The sequence below is a fragment of the Brienomyrus brachyistius genome, chromosome 19 (genome assembly GCF_023856365.1).
Source record: "Brienomyrus brachyistius isolate T26 chromosome 19, BBRACH_0.4, whole genome shotgun sequence".
Classification (NCBI taxonomy): domain Eukaryota; kingdom Metazoa; phylum Chordata; class Actinopteri; order Osteoglossiformes; family Mormyridae; genus Brienomyrus; species Brienomyrus brachyistius.
This window is the reverse complement of record NC_064551.1, coordinates 10,378,866-10,395,523: the sequence shown is the minus strand read 5'-3', so window position 1 is coordinate 10,395,523 and position 16,658 is coordinate 10,378,866. Positions and strand designations below refer to the sequence as shown.

Below are 16,658 nucleotides of genomic sequence, written 5' to 3'. Positions count from 1 at the left end.
GTACTGTACTTCTCAGGTCCAGTAAATCACACCGATTAATCTTTACTACTATCACACTACTGAAAAAACATTCATAAAAGTCGCATTGAACTGTGTGTACATGTACATTGCCCATGTGCACACTATACGAATGCTCTGAAATAAATTATTGGTTTAATCCTGAATTTTGCTTGGTTTTAAAAGGAGTTTTCTTTTTTTAAAAAAAATAAATCCAAAAGCACATCCACAGCAGTAGCAGTAGCAGCAGCTGCCATTATCCTTAATAACTGCCATTGGCAGGAGGTCATTAAAGTCATTTGCTTTTCCAGAAGTCCAGGCACCGTGTTGGGAACTGGTGAAGTGTCTGGAATGACACTGCTGGGAATGATCCCACGGTAGGTCAACCGGCTGGGAATGAGCCTGTAGTACAACAGCAGAGTGTAAGCTGTGCACCGACACATTCTACGATCACACACACACTTTTCTTCATGTTACTTACATGCTTCTTTTTTCGGGGCACATAGGGTGTGACACGGAACCACAAAGGTCAGAACTAAGTTTTCAGAAAAGACAATATCAATTGTCAAAGAACAAGAGGGGGTGGGTACACACACACACACACACACACACACACACACACACACATCACAACAGGTTGGTTGTGCACAATTAGCCATCAGTACATGCAGCTGACCCTCCCTTAGTACAAAATCAGAAGGTGGAGTATTTTAACCATAGGGATTCAATAGCCATCCGATGTACATCAATACTGCAAGCAAAGAATACGCAGAAAACAATGCAATTACAATAACTCTACTAGACCAGTAAAACATCTAGATTAAGAAGCCCACATGACTAGCAGGGATACACAGAATGGTGTATATATAAATCGGAATGCCAAGCGCAGGGAGCACTGACTTGTTTTACTCAAGGTAAAAAGTTTAATCAAATAGCTGACAGTGCAATTAAAAAAAAAAAAAAAAAAAATGCCTCAATGACAAGACACAGTCCTTCAACGGCCCAATGCAAAGCAGAACCTAGTCATGCTAACAGGGTCTAAAAATGGCTAACCTGTTTCTGTTCATGTTAATCCATTCCAATCCAATCCAATCCAATGAACTGTGGAAATAGAAGGGTACAACAAAATCCAGCAGTGAATAGGACAGGACTAAAGACTGGATCACACTAGGCTTCCAATCCCACCCACACATTCAGCAGTAGATAGACAAGGCAAAAGAAAAGGCTGGCATAGCTGCCCTGACTGCATCGGAATGGCGATGATGGCGTGCAAGATGTTTTGTTCAGTCCATGTAATTTGCTCACATTTCACTTTTATTCTAATACGATTGCGTGATGGTAAAGTATCTCATCTCTTTGTAACAGGACCATTCAGCCACAACTTCATAGAGCCAATATACATGTTTTTACTTTAAAGGGCACACACACAAAATTATGTCTCTTAAGAACCATGCTGGAAGCCGGGATCCCCAGCAGCAGCCGGTCAAACAGGTTTATATTACAGGCTTCCAAACTACCATGCCTAGGACTGCGATGCAGTGACCCAGCTGTGATGCAGTGACCCAGCTGTGATGCAGTGACCCAGCTGTGATGCAGTGCTTACTGGAACAGGAGGATCCAAGGGACGGTATAGCAGCATCTTAATACACAGGCAGCCAAACCTCGGCCACATACAGCGGCATGCAGAAGTCTGGGCACCCGAGCTTAAAATGGCTGCTAATGTGAATAGTTAAGTGAGCAGAATCGATTACCAAAAAGGCATGAAGTTAAAGGTGATATATTTCTTGAATATTTTAAGCAAGAATAACATGGATGAGAGTCGTGTGCACATACGGCAGCACCAAGGGGAGAGGACCAAGCCTGCCAGTGTTGTAACGCTGGTGTCTCTCCACTCCTGACATCATGGTGTGGGGACCCGTAGGGTATGACATCATGGTGTGGGGACCCGTAGGGTATGACATCATGGTGTGGGGACCCGTAGGGTATGACATCAGGTCATATCTGATAGTGATTCAGGGGACCCTGATGGCACAGCGCTACGTCAGTGACATCCTACATCCGCATGTCTTACCCCTCCTGAGAGAGCAGCCTGGTACAGTCTTTCAACAAGACCACACCCGTCTACACACGGCAGGTGTGTCTATGGATTGTCTGCGTCATGTTGAGTTCCTCCGATGGCCAACCAGCTCCCCCAATCTTTCGCCAATTGAACATGTGTGGGATCAGCAAGGACATGAACTCAGACGCAATGCTAATCTACAGGATCTCGAAGGCCAGTTTCAACAGCTCTGCGCCGACTTGCCGCAGGAGAGGATACAAGAGCTGTATGACTCCCTTCCACATCATATCGCCACATGTATTCAGGCTCGGGGCGGGTGGGGGACATAGGATCAGCAGTGTGCTCATTCATTACAACTCTGTTGTCCGTTTGATCTGATATTATAATCATTGTTATACAGTCCCATGACCTTTCACCACATGCATATACCATCATTTCATTTCCACCACTCCATATGGGTGCTTAACTTTTTTTGCCACCAAGTATAGAACCTTTTGGTCACAATGTGCAAAGGTATGTTAGGAGAAAAAAGGAAGCCAAATTCCAGGAAAAGAACACCTCTATAACTATTAAGATTGGGGGTGGATCGATCATGCTTTGGACTTGTGTTGCGGCCAATGGCACAGGCAACGTGTCATTGGTAGAGGGAAGAATGGATTTGAATAAATTCCATGCAGCAAAATTCCAGCAGCAAACATCTCAGCATCTGTAAAAAAGTTTAAACTGAATAGAGGATGGGTCGTACAACATGATGACGGTCCGAAACACACGTCAAAATCTCCAATGGAAAACCTGAAGAGGCGCAAGCTGAAGGTTTTTCCACGGCCCTGACTTAAACGTCATCGAAAATCTGTGGAAGGATCACAAAAGAGCAGGCCCAAGAATCTTCCAGAATTAGAAGCCTTTTGTAAGGGTAAATGGGCGAAAATCCCTCAAGAACTGAAAGACTCTTACTGGTAGCTGGCTACAAAAATCATTTACAAGTGGTGATGCCCACCAAAGGGGGTGTTACTAGGTACTGACCATGTACATTTTTACCATATGTACCATACCAATGTACCCATTACATTTTTATTTTTTTTTTTGGTATTTTCTACCTGTAATTGAAATAATGTAATCTTTCTTAAATATTAAAGGAATGTGTCTTTAAGGTTTACCTTTTGGTGATCAGTTCATCTTCTGCTCACTTAACTATCCAAACTTTTGCATGCCACTGCATAAGCAAAACAAAATTAGCTATACATATATGGCTAAACAGAAACTGAATTAAAGAGCAAAGTTTCCAAAACTCAGCCCATTTTCTTGTTTTTGAGATGATACCACCAATGAGCTAAAGTTAGGCTTCCTCATTTGGTTCCCAGTACTGGGAACCAAAATTCACTCTGTCCTCATGTAATCCAATGAAGAACTTGCGTTAAATTTCCAAAGCTCACAGACTTTACAGTCTCACAGTCTTATAGACTCAGTCTTAGAAATTTGGTCTTTGATTAATGGAACTTTTCATTTCTTAAAGGAAAATGAACACCAACCCTAACATTAGTGTGACTGTTCTTGCCATGATGCAGCACCGGACCTGAAAGCCCTGGAGGAGGTGTTCACAGTACAGAATATGCCCCATCTGCCAGTGGACGAGCCCGATTCGGTTCAGCCCTCCAACAAGTAAACAAAATATTATTAAGCCTAATTGACACTCAGCTTTCGTATTGTAGCTGTGAAGTCTCACATTTACACTGAATGTGTGCATAGAATGCAGGTGTGTGTGGGGGTGGGGGGGGGGGGGGTAGAGACCTTCGTTTTAATCTAATCAAACGTGCCCGATGGGCACATTTCCAAACCGACGTCACGCATGCAACAGGTGCAGGGTGAGCATTGTAGGTTATTAGGAACACAATGTGTTGGGAACCATTCAGTTCTCGAAGTGATAAAATATTTAGATGCTATGAACCAAACATGTAAACAATGCAAGTTCACCGTCAGTGTTTTTCAGCTGTTGAGCGACAGCGTACCGCACTGTGAAATCGCTGACTGTGCCTTACCTCATTTAATTCTAAATGCTTTATTTGCAACTCTTTAAAAAAAAGAGACCTTGAAATTTGGTGTAGGAACCTCTTAATTCTGGGGCCACAGGCACTCAGTTCAAACCACACACTCACATACGTTACATAAGCATGTGGTAATAGTCCAGTAACTAGGCTCTAGCATACAAACTGCCATGTACTGCTCACAAGGACACCACCAGGCTGTGATTTTCTGAAGCACAACTAAGGTTTTATAATGAAAGCAAACACTTTCATCTCTGATGTTTGCGCAGTGTCGGGTTTCTCTAATCTTTATGAGATGAAATTTATTGCGCAAGAAAGATGATACGTCTGACAGCTATCGTGGTCATGTTTCAGTGAACGCAGGCATCGCAAACGAGATCCGGGGACCAGTTTCTTTGTGTGATTAACAAGCGAGATGGGTCGTCTTCCCATCAAAGCGTTTAAGCAGCTCCTTGGTGACGTTATATTGATATATAAAGCAGAAACATGCAGCTCTTTCAGTGAGGGGCTTTGTTCCTGCTCAGAGCAGAATTTTCTGCATACATTCACCCCTTCAGACTCCCTCCCAGAGACATTAGTACATCCTTCTCTACTCCAGTTTAGCCAAAGCCTTGTAGTCCACATATGTCCTTGCTGAACTGCAACACAAGCCCATTTTAAACACCAGCAGTCCAAAGGACTATAGGGACAGACCAATACAACAAATAAACTCATCTTGTAGAGACCCAGAACTGGAAAAAAAATCTAAAATGCATGATCTTTAAGAAAATTAAGAAAATGACTCGATATCTGAAATATTCAATTGTATTTAAGAACAAAGACCAATTCAAGTTGCTCTATTTAAATCACTTTTTTTGACATGCAGTACTATTCAAAAGGGTTAGGAAGTCCGATAAAATGTTTAAATGATCATGAACACTATGCACACGATGATACAATGTCTGTTAAAGTGCGTTTGCAATTAATTGTGCTAGAGATGGACTTAAACATGGAATGGCTGAGGTTCCCCCAGATACTAGATATCAGGAAGGTTTTGAAGTACAAGAAAAATTCTTGTTGGTTTTTAGAGTTGCTGTTAATTTTCGTATGTTCTAATGTTTTTCCCCTAAGCAAATATACATTTCCTATGAAGATAAATAGCTTTATACACTTTCTCCGATTGCCTAAGACCTCAGTCATTTTGCTGGTAGCCCTTACTCATAAATTTTCACAACAAGGTTCATTCCTTTCCCCATCAAACATGCGAAAGGCATCGCAAAGACATTTCACGGAAACACTTTACGAGACCTAGCTATTATGAGTGAAGGCACTCCACACCCAGACAGCTGTGATATCATTACAGCCTGAGAAAGTGGAATGTTAGCTTACGGGCAATCTGCAATATAACTTTTAAAAACAGCAGAAGTGTAGGATTTTGCACAAACCAAGCCAAAGAAGAAGGCTAGTGAAAAACAGCAGAATGTGCATTCCTCTCGTGTCACCATGAATGTTTGTGAAGTTAAGACATAAACTGACAGCACGGTGTGGGAAGGGAAGAGAAAATGAGCAGAAGCTGACAATGTCTAACTGGATGGACTTCGTTACAATGTCAGTCTGACCATCTGCATCCCAAGGACAAAGTAATACATACACCACCCCTAATGCCCACCACTATCTGTACCCCCCAGGACGCATCACAATGACCCACCGCCACTCATGATACTACTGTACATCTACCCCTTTGACTTTGCTACGCGGCTGAGGGTTAGTGATCACACTCTACACTCCCTGCGGCTCCAAAATGCATGCATCTTGCTGAATAATCTGGACAAAAACTCCCATATCATCTCTGCCTTAAAAGTACTGAATGATAAATTTAGAACAGAACAATACATTTCCCATTTTTACTAAACTAAAGGGTCCCTGCAGGCACATAGTTTCCATCACTTGTTTCTGGTTCACAAGACGCCCTTTCTGTGCCGTTTTAAGTAGACCAGTCATAGCATATGAATCCAGATGCGTATAACTAGGCCAGAGAAGCATTCCCACAGCTGCTCGACAGTTGACTTGGAACAAACATCTCCGTTAAATAAGAACGCTTCCATGCGAATATTTCAGAATACGCAAGAGAAGATAAAGGACTTCGGTAATTCTGTACAACTGGGCGACTTGGATCGCCTCCTTGTATTTCCATGGAAAGATCTCTCAAAACCGCAAGACGCTATTCTCGCAATGCTTGATGCTACCATTAATATGCAACGATGTATGAATAGCAACTATAGTTTTTAGCGGGGCCTGGGCTCCGAGATGGATTACCGTTTGAGGATCCGTTTCAGGGGGGGCCCCGTGGGTGACGGGTGGGGTTTCCATGGGTCTGGGCATTGAGTAGCTGGAATAAAGCTGCGTGCTGCTTGTACTAAACCTCGCGAGTTAATTGCTAAACATGGCACACTGTGAATGGAGGTGGATCATTCATTGAGAGCGACAGCAGCGCTCTCGTGGGCTAGTCGCAGCACGCCGTGGCACTACTCAGATGGCTGGTGGGGAGGGCACTCGAATTCCTCTCGAAGGACAGGACAGGAGCCCCACAATGCCGCAGCGCCCTGGGAGGCCCGGGTCCGTGCCTGCCAGAGGGCCTCCGGCGAGCGTGCCAAGAGCCCATCAACTGGCTGGCGGCCAAGACGGCTAAGTGCGACCGAGGAGCCGAACTTCACTCGCTGGCGGGCAGACGTTACGTCCCTCCTGTAAGCCTCACTCATCAAAATAAGCGCACGCTCCTTAGCGCGTCATCGCCGACGCCGCATCATTACCCGAAATCCTCAAAATCTGCTGAAACTCCAGTCAGGCAGCTTTTATTCCACAAAGAGATCTTAAAAAAACAAAAAAAAAAAACAGCCCTTATCGCAGCCTTTTTTTCCATTTTAATGGCAATTAGGCATCATGGCTTGGAATGTTGCGCACTCTGAAGTCAGAGGGGGAGATTTTTCACATTCAACCATTATAAATTTTATAAGACGTCGCATACAGCAAGCCAACAGCCCGTCCCGGAATTCAAATGGAGGGAAATTCCAGCATATTGCCAGGAACGACTATCAGCAATCAGGATCACCAAGTCCGACGTAGTCTTGTGGTCCCCACCCAGTATTTAAGTGTCAGGATACAAATTAGCCTGGTTAAGACCCAAGACCCTCAAACAAACGTTTCAGTTAAGCGACATGCTGCTCACATTTCTTCTCCATACCACGGCAAGTTGGCTGAACGTTTACGAAGCTCGTAGAAAGTGGTGGTGGGGTGTACATGACACGGAGGGGTGTTATAAAGACAAATTGCAGGTTAGTCAGCGACGCTATAATCTACAGCTCTAAATACAGGCTGTAATGTTAATAAGCACCAGGCTGCAGCTCACGTTGCCTCTTCAGACTTTCATTGAATCTAAACATGAAAAAAAAAAGTTCCTGTAACACTGAAGGGGTGCGCATGATCGGTGAGCGACATGACCTGTACGAAGCCATGTGAGACCAGGCCCATTGTTAGGGCGCTTTTCCACCTCACCAGGAACCATACTTTCGGTATTTCCATAAAAGTACCAAAAGTATGGTACTTCTTTTGTGTCGGTTTTCCACTGGTGTAAAAACTGGTACCGGCGCAAAATTACATCATCAGTGACCGCCCCTGACTGACATCATCACAAAGCGCAGCGCGGTATTTCTTTCACTGAATTCAAACTGGTTATTATGATCCTTCACTTTCCTGTAGTCCTGCTTAAGTTTGTTTTAATTTCAAGTGGCATTGTTCGGTGTTCGATTGCCCCATTTCTCCCAAGCAGCTTGCTATTACAGCAAATACTTTTTTTATTTCAAGTCGTGCATCCAAATCCTGCTGGATCTGTTCATCTGACCATATGGCGATTAAAGCCTGTGTTTGTCCATCCTTCCATTTTACTTTTTAAATATTTTTTTAATGCTTTTTATTTTGTTTCTCGCTGTGTGTTTCAAAAGATGCCGTATTTTGTATTTCTGGGGCAGGCTGTTTGAATAACCAATCGAGAGCAAATACGTCTGCCAGTCCCACCCCAAAGTACCAAAGAAGTACCCCAGCTGGTTTGGCACTTTCGGTACTGGTACTCAACTGGAAGTCAATGGAAAAGCGATAGTACCGAAGGTACCGTACCGAAAGAACCGTACTTTGTGCAATGGAAAAGAGATAGAGCGGATTCTTTCCAGCTCTAATATTGTGGCGAAAACCTAATTTACATAAGTTCTTTGGGGTTAGACAGGTAAAGAGTGATCAATAAAGCAGTAAGCCTCAGCATATTGAAACATCCATCCATCCATCCATCTCCCAAATGCTAGTACGTCTAGTAGCCTGGAGCTTATGCCAAGAAACAAAAAGGCAGAAGGACACAAGGAACAGTACAATTTAGGCATTATACTGGAACATTAAACCAAAAATTAATTTATAATGCAAGGACCGTCTCTTGTTCATCGAGTATCAGGGGTTCAGTTGTTTAACAGTGACCTAAGAGGTACTAAAAGATTTAAAGTCAGTGTACAGTATATGGAGGTTGGGAGACCTGCTAGGTGTCAGGAAACCATACCACAGACAGCAGATCAGTTTCAGCCCCACCTTCTGGGTCAAGTACCAGGAAAGAGTAGGTACTTTGAGCAAAACCAGTTTCTATACTGACTTTAAGCTGGCTTAGAAGTGAATACACAGATATAGAAGTACACAATAAAATCCTTAGAGGGTCCACTTGGTTTGTAATTGACCCAGATCCTCTTCACAGTTTTTCTGCTCAGTATAGCTAAGCTCAAGGTTATATTTAGTTAGATGAAGTCATTATCAATTCAGTTTAAAACAATAGCGTTAAATTAAGGTTAAATATTGTTGCTATATTTCAATTTTGAAAGCAAATATATGCAAGTAATTTATAGGTTTTTCATCGCAGCTGACAGATATTTCAGTGAAACTGGTGACAGGGGCTTTAGGTCACACAATCCCAGCAGATTCCTGTAGCACAGAAGGAAGGGTTACTGGGCACGGATATGATGGCGAGGGCCCTTTCGTCTCACAGGGCCGCGTACCAGATGCTAAGGGGATATGATATTCTGAGATGTCAGGTGTGTAGAGATTTGGGATTCTTAGGATAACTTCAGCAGCAAGCTGTTTGGATACAGACACATATACTGATCTGTCTGCAGACAACACGAAATTCAGGCCAGCTGTGCTGCAGGAACAGGGCACATACGGAAGCAGTGAGAGAATGTAGGCCCACTAATGTAAGGACAACCTTCCAGACTTCGGTCGCCCGGGACACCCCGAGTAATTTGGATATATTCGTTTAAATGGGACTCATGTCTATACAGCTAAAATACCCACAATTTACATTTCATAGAAAATTCAGACCTGTATTCAGAAATCTGAAAGCATAAAATCAACAATCCATTTACAGTTAAATAAAGGCTATTTGTGATTTTTTTTTTTTAAATGTAAAGTGCTTCTGTATTTTTCAAGCTTTGCTGGTAAACATTACATTGATAAAACACCAAAATACAAACCAGCTTGTAGCTATGAAGATTTTTTGCAAACAGAATCAGGTTTAAAACCTGTACTTTCTCTGAACATCTGCCCTTACTGAGAATAAGGGAGGGAGACCTGTCAAAGGCCTAGACCCTCTGTAACCACAAGGACGTACGTGTCAACACCAAGTGACTACACTTGCCATCCAGCGGACTGGTCAGCCAAGTGACCCAAGAGGGCTTTATTTATTTACAAATGTAATTTCCTTGCAAACATTCCAAACTGACGTCCCTAAAAACCATCTGCCTTTAAAAGGAAGTCACATGGTAATATGCGGGCGATGGGGGAGGAAATTCTCCAGCACAAACAAAAGCTAAAAATATACATGTGGCTCACGGGCCTGTGCCTGTCACCACCAAAGCCAGCCAGACCCCCTGGATGGCTAGTTGGCTCCGCCCTGCTATGTAGTCATGTGACCTCACACCTGGCTGCTTCAGGAAACTGATGCTTTTCTGCTGGCGTGTGGTCTTCATCCATGAAGGCTGAAAGAGGTCCGTTTAAATAAAGAAACAGGAAACCAGCCACAAAACAGCAGATGTCCTCCAATCAAGGTTCGGCTGTGTCACATGGGCGTTGTTATTCATCTGTAATGGAGGAGCTATTTCCCTTTGAAGGACTGTTTGTAAGAGGAAGGCATTTACGGTAATTTGGGAGTAAAATTACAGATGGTATCTGAATTTGGGATTTTAGAAATCAAATCGTTTTATAAAATGTTAACTGAACATCTATTTTTCAGCCAACATAATACATTAGCAAAATTTGATCTTCATTAGATGGTCAAATTTAACTTGGTCATTACTTTACAAAATGTATTGTAAAGTAGAAAGGCATTCATAATACTCAAAAGTAATTCATAATCTTTACCTTTGAAGAACATTTCACAAAATGCCATGTACTCAAAGATGGAAATTTTGAAGAGAAAACATGCTAGGATTGGTTGTTGTTTTATTATTTATGTTGTGAACAATTTTACAACTAGTTTATTTTTTCTTTTTACATTCTGTCAGTGCTACAATAAATCTATAAACCGCATTCAGTATTGTTTTAAACCTCTTTAGTGCAAACCAGAAATACAAGGCTGACAGTGAGCTAAAACTATGGCAAAAGACAGCATAGGGGTTTACAGTATAATTAGCTTCAAGGCTAAAGCTGGGTTCGTTATGTGAGAGCAGGATTAGATAAACATGCAATTAAAATTGTTCCAGCAAAGTGCCCCTCAGCGTGCGAAGAAAAAAAAACTTAATAGCTTTAGATAAAACCAGAAGTTTTGGCTTACACGGAAACCTATAATTCTTTTTGACACCAACTACAGCACTACAGGTTCAACAGATCCCAGGTGAGGGAGAGGATACAGTAAAACAAGACCCACCCGGTGTGGCGTCATCGCTACGTATGTGCGCGTTTCTACGTCATTCGGGTACCATCCGCAAGTAACAACACGCGCAGGTGCAGAACTAGGCGTCACGATGCCGTTGCCTGCCAACCAGCATCCACAGCATGCATTACCCACGTTCAAATGAAGGTACAAGTTTATCAAATGTATTTTACCAAGTAGCAGAAACACACAATAGCCTGTCATCGCTGTACTTTATAAACTTTTCCTTTTTTCAATGTCGTAACGCGTTTAGTGAAATGCCAGCCTAAGTAACACTTATCTAAATCTGGAAATGGTTCAAGAAAGTTTTTTTTTTCTTAGTATCTAGACTTAAGCTAACACCCTCATCTTCTCGATGCCATGAAAGTGTATCGTAACACATCCAGGTAACGTGCGTCATGAATGTCTCTCTGCCCGCTTCTTCTGTGCCTCTAATGCGATATTGGCGTGTAAGGTTTGAAACGCACGGTTGGCGAACTTCAATCACTCTGTTAACATTTACAGGTACTGAGACTCTTTGATGGGACCCGCGATAACTAACAAAGCAGGACTCGGCTACAAATCAATAAATACGACGAACTGGTTTTCATACAACCAGTTAAATAACCAAGCAGTCTATTGGGAAAAGACAGAATGACGGCGGTAATGTTTATCATTTTCGTGGTTATTGCTGTTTTATTAAAATGACGCGTCCAATAAAGGAATATTATATAAAATAAAATTTGATTAAGTGAAATGAATATTAACGACGGACCAGTTTTGTAAATATAGACTAATGCCAAATGACTTAATTTACTGAAATGACACTAAGCATAGCTGTTCCGTTTACAGGGCTTTTACAAGTAGCTATCAAACAACGGGCTCTTTAACCAGAGGAGAAAAAAAGCAGCGATTATCATTCTTCATCCAATAATTAGCCTACATTTGTCACCTAAATGTAAAGAAAGGCGAACTCTCTGGAGCGGTGCAAAAACAAAGCGCAAATTTATAAAGTAAAGACGTTTCTCTCCAGGGGCGAGTTTGGAGCCAGATCGCTTTCGGGAAACTTTAGAAGATCAAGTTGGCTGCGATGGAGGCGGCGAGAAACATCCTACATGCACCAAGACCTACACTGGGACTGGGAGCCGGCTCCACCGCAGTATTGCTGGTTTGCGCTTACCTCGCGTCTTCCCAGGCGTTTTGCGTCGATGCCCCGAAGCAGATCGCCTCTTCAAAGTACTAAGCGACCCCGGGCTGAAGGTGTTCTTCATCTAGCTAGCCGGAGATCAACGCTGTGCCTGTCCGGCAACACCACTCCCCCACCCCTTAACAGCCTTTAAAGCGCTCCTTTCAATCTGCCTGGACGATAGCCAGGAGTGAGCGGTCACTTTACCACCATATAATGAATGTATGATTTATTTTGCGATAGTGTTCAAACACTCTTTATACTGGGAAACTAAGCGTACCGACATGCGCCACCCAGCAGTCGGGATTGTCGGTGGGGTCGTTGTAAATGTTTCGTACAATAAAGAGCGCTTCACATTTGCAGGCAAAGTTTCACTTGCTGTCTAATTGTGGTCAGACTTGTTTCAAAAATAACATTGAAACGTGTTTCAAAGTAAAATAGTAATTTAACAATTTTGGAAGGCTTTAGGCTAACATTAACGTTCAATTAGGTGGGCGAAATTATTTCCAGGTGTTCATGGTGGATAGAGGGATATAAAAGCAATTATTCTGCCTTTCTGCAGTAAATCTAGAACGGGCTAGTTAAAAATGGTCAGTTCTCGGAACTGGGGTTGAAATTATTGTTACTTTTTGAAAGCCATGTTGTTCAATTAAAATTCACAAAACTCTTTAATCGTTACAAAAACCTGGGCAGGGCACGTTTTGTATCAAGTATATTTTTATGGAAAGACTTCCAGAATTTAGGACAATTTTTTTCCATTCATGTGTGAATGTATAGGCGGCAGTTATATTATCCAGCAGTTATATTATCCATACTGCAAAAAAAGGGATACGGAGAGGAAATCTGCGCTTCTGTACGTAGTGTTTTTAAGTAAGATTTGCGATACAATCAGCGTACCATCATGAGTTAAAAAAGACAGCCATTTCGGGGTTGATGAAACTAACGGCATCAAATAGCACCAACAAAAAACACGGCGTTTGCCGTTCTGTGATCATACTTGTACAAAGTTGACAGGAAGCTATTTAGACGATGCTTTAAAGCGATAAGAAGATGTAGAGGAGCGTTACTAATGTGCAAAATAGTAGGCTCTTGTCTCTCCAGGGTCTCCCTGTTTTTATCTGCGGTGTCCACCCTTTTGTGTAATGTTCAGAGCCTTTTTAAAAAGCTCTGGCTGTAAAAACTGTAGAATGTGAAGCTCCACAATGCAGCCTAATTGCGGACTGGCATAACACTTTCCGTATCTTTGTTTGAAATGCTGTAGATTAATGTAGTGGGAACAAGGAAGGGTTTGATCTGATGTTAAACGTGTGACTTTAGTGTCATACTTGTGGTAATTATATAAAATGTCTTTGGATATCTCAGAAAGACTACGTAGAGATGGATGATTCATTTCAGTGAATCAGTTCTTTAGAGTTTGTTAAAACAAGAAATTAGTTCACTTTCCAATCTGAATTAGTTTCTTTTGGAGGTGAGGAGTCCCTTGAAATAAGCATGCAATTTAAAATTTTGTTTGTGTGTAACACTTAATTATACATGTATATGTGAATGTGTTTTTTTAATGTGCATTTCTTATTTCACTAAGTAATACGCTTAAAATTAAATTATAATATCCATACTGACTCTTTAACAGGGGCACACGTTCTGGGCACCTCCCTCTTGTATGTATAATTGAGTGTATTTAAGGACCTCTGTGATGCGTGGGGGGCCCTGAATCTGCTAGAGTATCCATTCCTGTCCAACATCCCTATCTGCGCATCATTCCTGTCCAACATCCCTATCTGCGCATCATTCCTGTCCAACATCCCTATCTGCGCATCATTACTGTCCAACATCCCTATCTGTGCATCAGTCCTGTCCAACATCCCTATCTGCGCATCATTACTGTCCAACATCCCTATCTGCGCATCATTACTGTCCAACATCCCTATCTGCGCATCATTCCTGTCCAACATCCCTATCTGCGCATCATTCCTGTCCAACATCCATATCTGCGCATCATTACTGTCCAACATCCCTATCTGCGCATCATTACTGTCCAACATCCCTATCTGTGCATCCCTATCTCCCATCATGGCGGAACTGAAGGATGAATCACACTGTCTGCCAACTGAACACATTAGTACACAGATGACCCAAGATCATTTTGTCCACTTACGGTAAAGGACACAAGCCTATTACATACAGATAATGAAGAATTTCAAGCAAATCAGGATGAAATGTGTGGTCGATTTCTCACCTGACTGGGTTCCGTAGAGCCTTGATTGATTATGAGTGGATGCTTTTATTATAGCAACTGTTCTATAGTTACTTCTACTTTAATTCGATCCATCCATCTCCTATACCCACTCATTCTGTTTGGGGTTGTAAGGGTCCAAAGCCTGTCCCAAAAAATACAGAAGAAGGGCATAGATTTGGGTATGGATGGTAGAGACATGCCCCTACCAGTATTGTAAAAATAACTTATGTCTATAAGGGGTTGGGGCTGATTTGGTCCATACCAAACCCGCAACCAAAGCTACGCCTCTGCTACAGGCACAAGGCAGGGAATAACCCAGGATTTGGCACCAGCCCATCGCCAACACACACCACTCACACTTCTCCAAGACACCTTAGCATGCTTTTATATTGCGGGGGGAAAACTAGAGAACCCAGAGGAAACTGGAGAGAACATGCACACTCCTCGGATGTAAAGGCAGGGCGGAAACTCAAAGCCAGGCCTCCACTAGTCTGTTTTGTCACTGTGCTGTCGCTCTGCCACACCTCTTACACCAGCATATGTATTCAGAAAGGATACAGAGCCTGCTGTCCCCTGATAATTCCTTTCGTTTTATTTTAAGTGCTAGTGGGAAACGGAGGGAAAAACCAGTTCAAAACAACATTCTGTGGTGACATCACTGAGGAGGAGCTGGGCAGCGTTTCCAGTCTTTGGTCCCGGGGCAGCTTGGGCAGTGAGGTTTTATTTTCTGTGATGTCTACAAGGTGCTGCATCACTTCACCAAGGACTCTGCTGCAGATTTCAAGGAATTCTGCTGTTAGCTGGACATAATCTCATTCTTCACGAAGATAGGCATCATGCTGCCTTTTAGAGTTCTTTGTTGCAAACATATGCCTTTTAAGAGCAGGTAGGCCTCTCTGATCTTGCCATACCAACACTTATAAATATTTTCTTACTCATGCTGATAGGTAGTTGGGCTACCATAGAGGTCAATGAGACATTTCAGGCAGCCATGCAGTCTTGTTTAGTGCGCGTTCAGACATAATATTAATAAATTGTGTTCCAAAATGCAAACCATAAGTGATTAGTTTGTGTGCGCACGCTGTCCCATGCCAGTGTACACTAGCCCAAGCATGTTTATGGCATATGGAATTCTGATATTCTGCCTGCAGGTTCACAAACCACAAGATTTATTGATGTCTAATTCCTAAAAGCGAATTGTAAGTATTATTCTGTGGGAAGGGTAATCTTCTGCTTATTTGCACAATTTTCGATAATTTTTGCATGCTCCTGTGCTGCAGTGTCTTCCTCACCACTGTTGCATAGTTTACGGTTTTGTGTCGCGTTACTAGCCAAACAAAGTGTTTTCCGGAAGACTAATATTTTAAGGGTTTGACCTTAAGTCTGTTGTGTTAATCATGTCATGTGCTGGCACATTGTAAATGGTTAGGTGTTCTATATGTGTAGGTTTGGATTAAGTCCATTGAGACCGTCAGTTCCCATGTGTCTTGAAAAAATCAAAATCACTGGTGTAACAATAGAAGGAAGTTCCCAAAAATTAAATTGGACAAAATCATTTTATTAAATAAGCAGTAAAGCTGTGGGCTTGCTTGTCAAATTTGGAACAAGGCCATTATTATTAACGACTATGCTTTCTACTGCCCTATTCTTAATTTTGAAATCACACTAAACAAAATTTGTATTAGTGAGTAAAGACTAAAAGTTTTAAAGCCTATTTGCTGATAAATCTTTAAGGACTTGAGAGGCAAAAACTCCTAAATGTTACAAGTTGATTAATGGTATGACATTAAGACAGGTAGTAACCTATAAATATCAGAATACATTTGGCTGGTTATTAGAGCAGCTGCACTTATGTTCGTTACTCAGGGGAATATCTCACCGAGGTTTGAACCTATGACCTTATGGACAAATTCAAAGCTTAAATCATAGCTGCATACAAAGATTTTTTCTCTCATGTTTCTAATTAGTACTTGGATTCATTCTAATTTTCTAATTTACCTTTTTCCCTTCAAACAATGCAAATAAAATTTGAGTTCATGTTGATGCATTTAAATAAATATGCAATTTGGGGAACAATTATGCAGGCATTAATGAGGGAGCCACCATGAAATGCCTCAGTGTAACAGCTGAAGTTCATTGTTAGGGCATGTTTTCTGATTGCATAAATGTACTATTAAAATGATTTATTACTGTAACTACACCACAGTTATGCAAGAACACTCCAG

At 42.0% G+C, this 16,658-nt stretch overlaps 1 protein-coding gene and 1 long non-coding RNA gene across 8 annotated transcripts in view; one reads left to right on the top strand and one right to left on the bottom strand.

The window, feature by feature from the left end:
• The window catches only part of LOC125714763 (pleckstrin homology domain-containing family G member 1), a 45,407-nt gene extending 32,603 nt beyond the window's left edge, over positions 1–12,804 (bottom strand). For 4 of the 6 annotated variants that reach the window (XM_048985688.1, XM_048985692.1, XM_048985691.1 and 1 more), the window contains exon 1: positions 12,192–12,804. In XM_048985688.1, coding sequence (XP_048841645.1) covers positions 12,192–12,282 — 91 coding nt within the window. In that variant the 5' untranslated portion in view covers positions 12,283–12,804. The remainder of the gene's footprint in view (positions 1–12,191) is intronic. The other 2 variants (XM_048985686.1, XM_048985693.1) reach the window with 1 other exon arrangement.
• Positions 9,974–12,557, top strand: LOC125714775 (uncharacterized). Of its 2 annotated transcripts, none has more exons than XR_007383836.1 (5): positions 9,974–10,208; positions 10,970–11,179; positions 11,354–11,418; positions 11,537–11,674; positions 12,045–12,557. It is a non-coding gene; the product is annotated as an uncharacterized LOC125714775 (long non-coding RNA). The 2 variants fall into 2 exon arrangements; XR_007383835.1 differs by having other exon boundaries at positions 9,976–10,299.
• Positions 12,805–16,658: the final 3,854 nt, after the last annotated feature.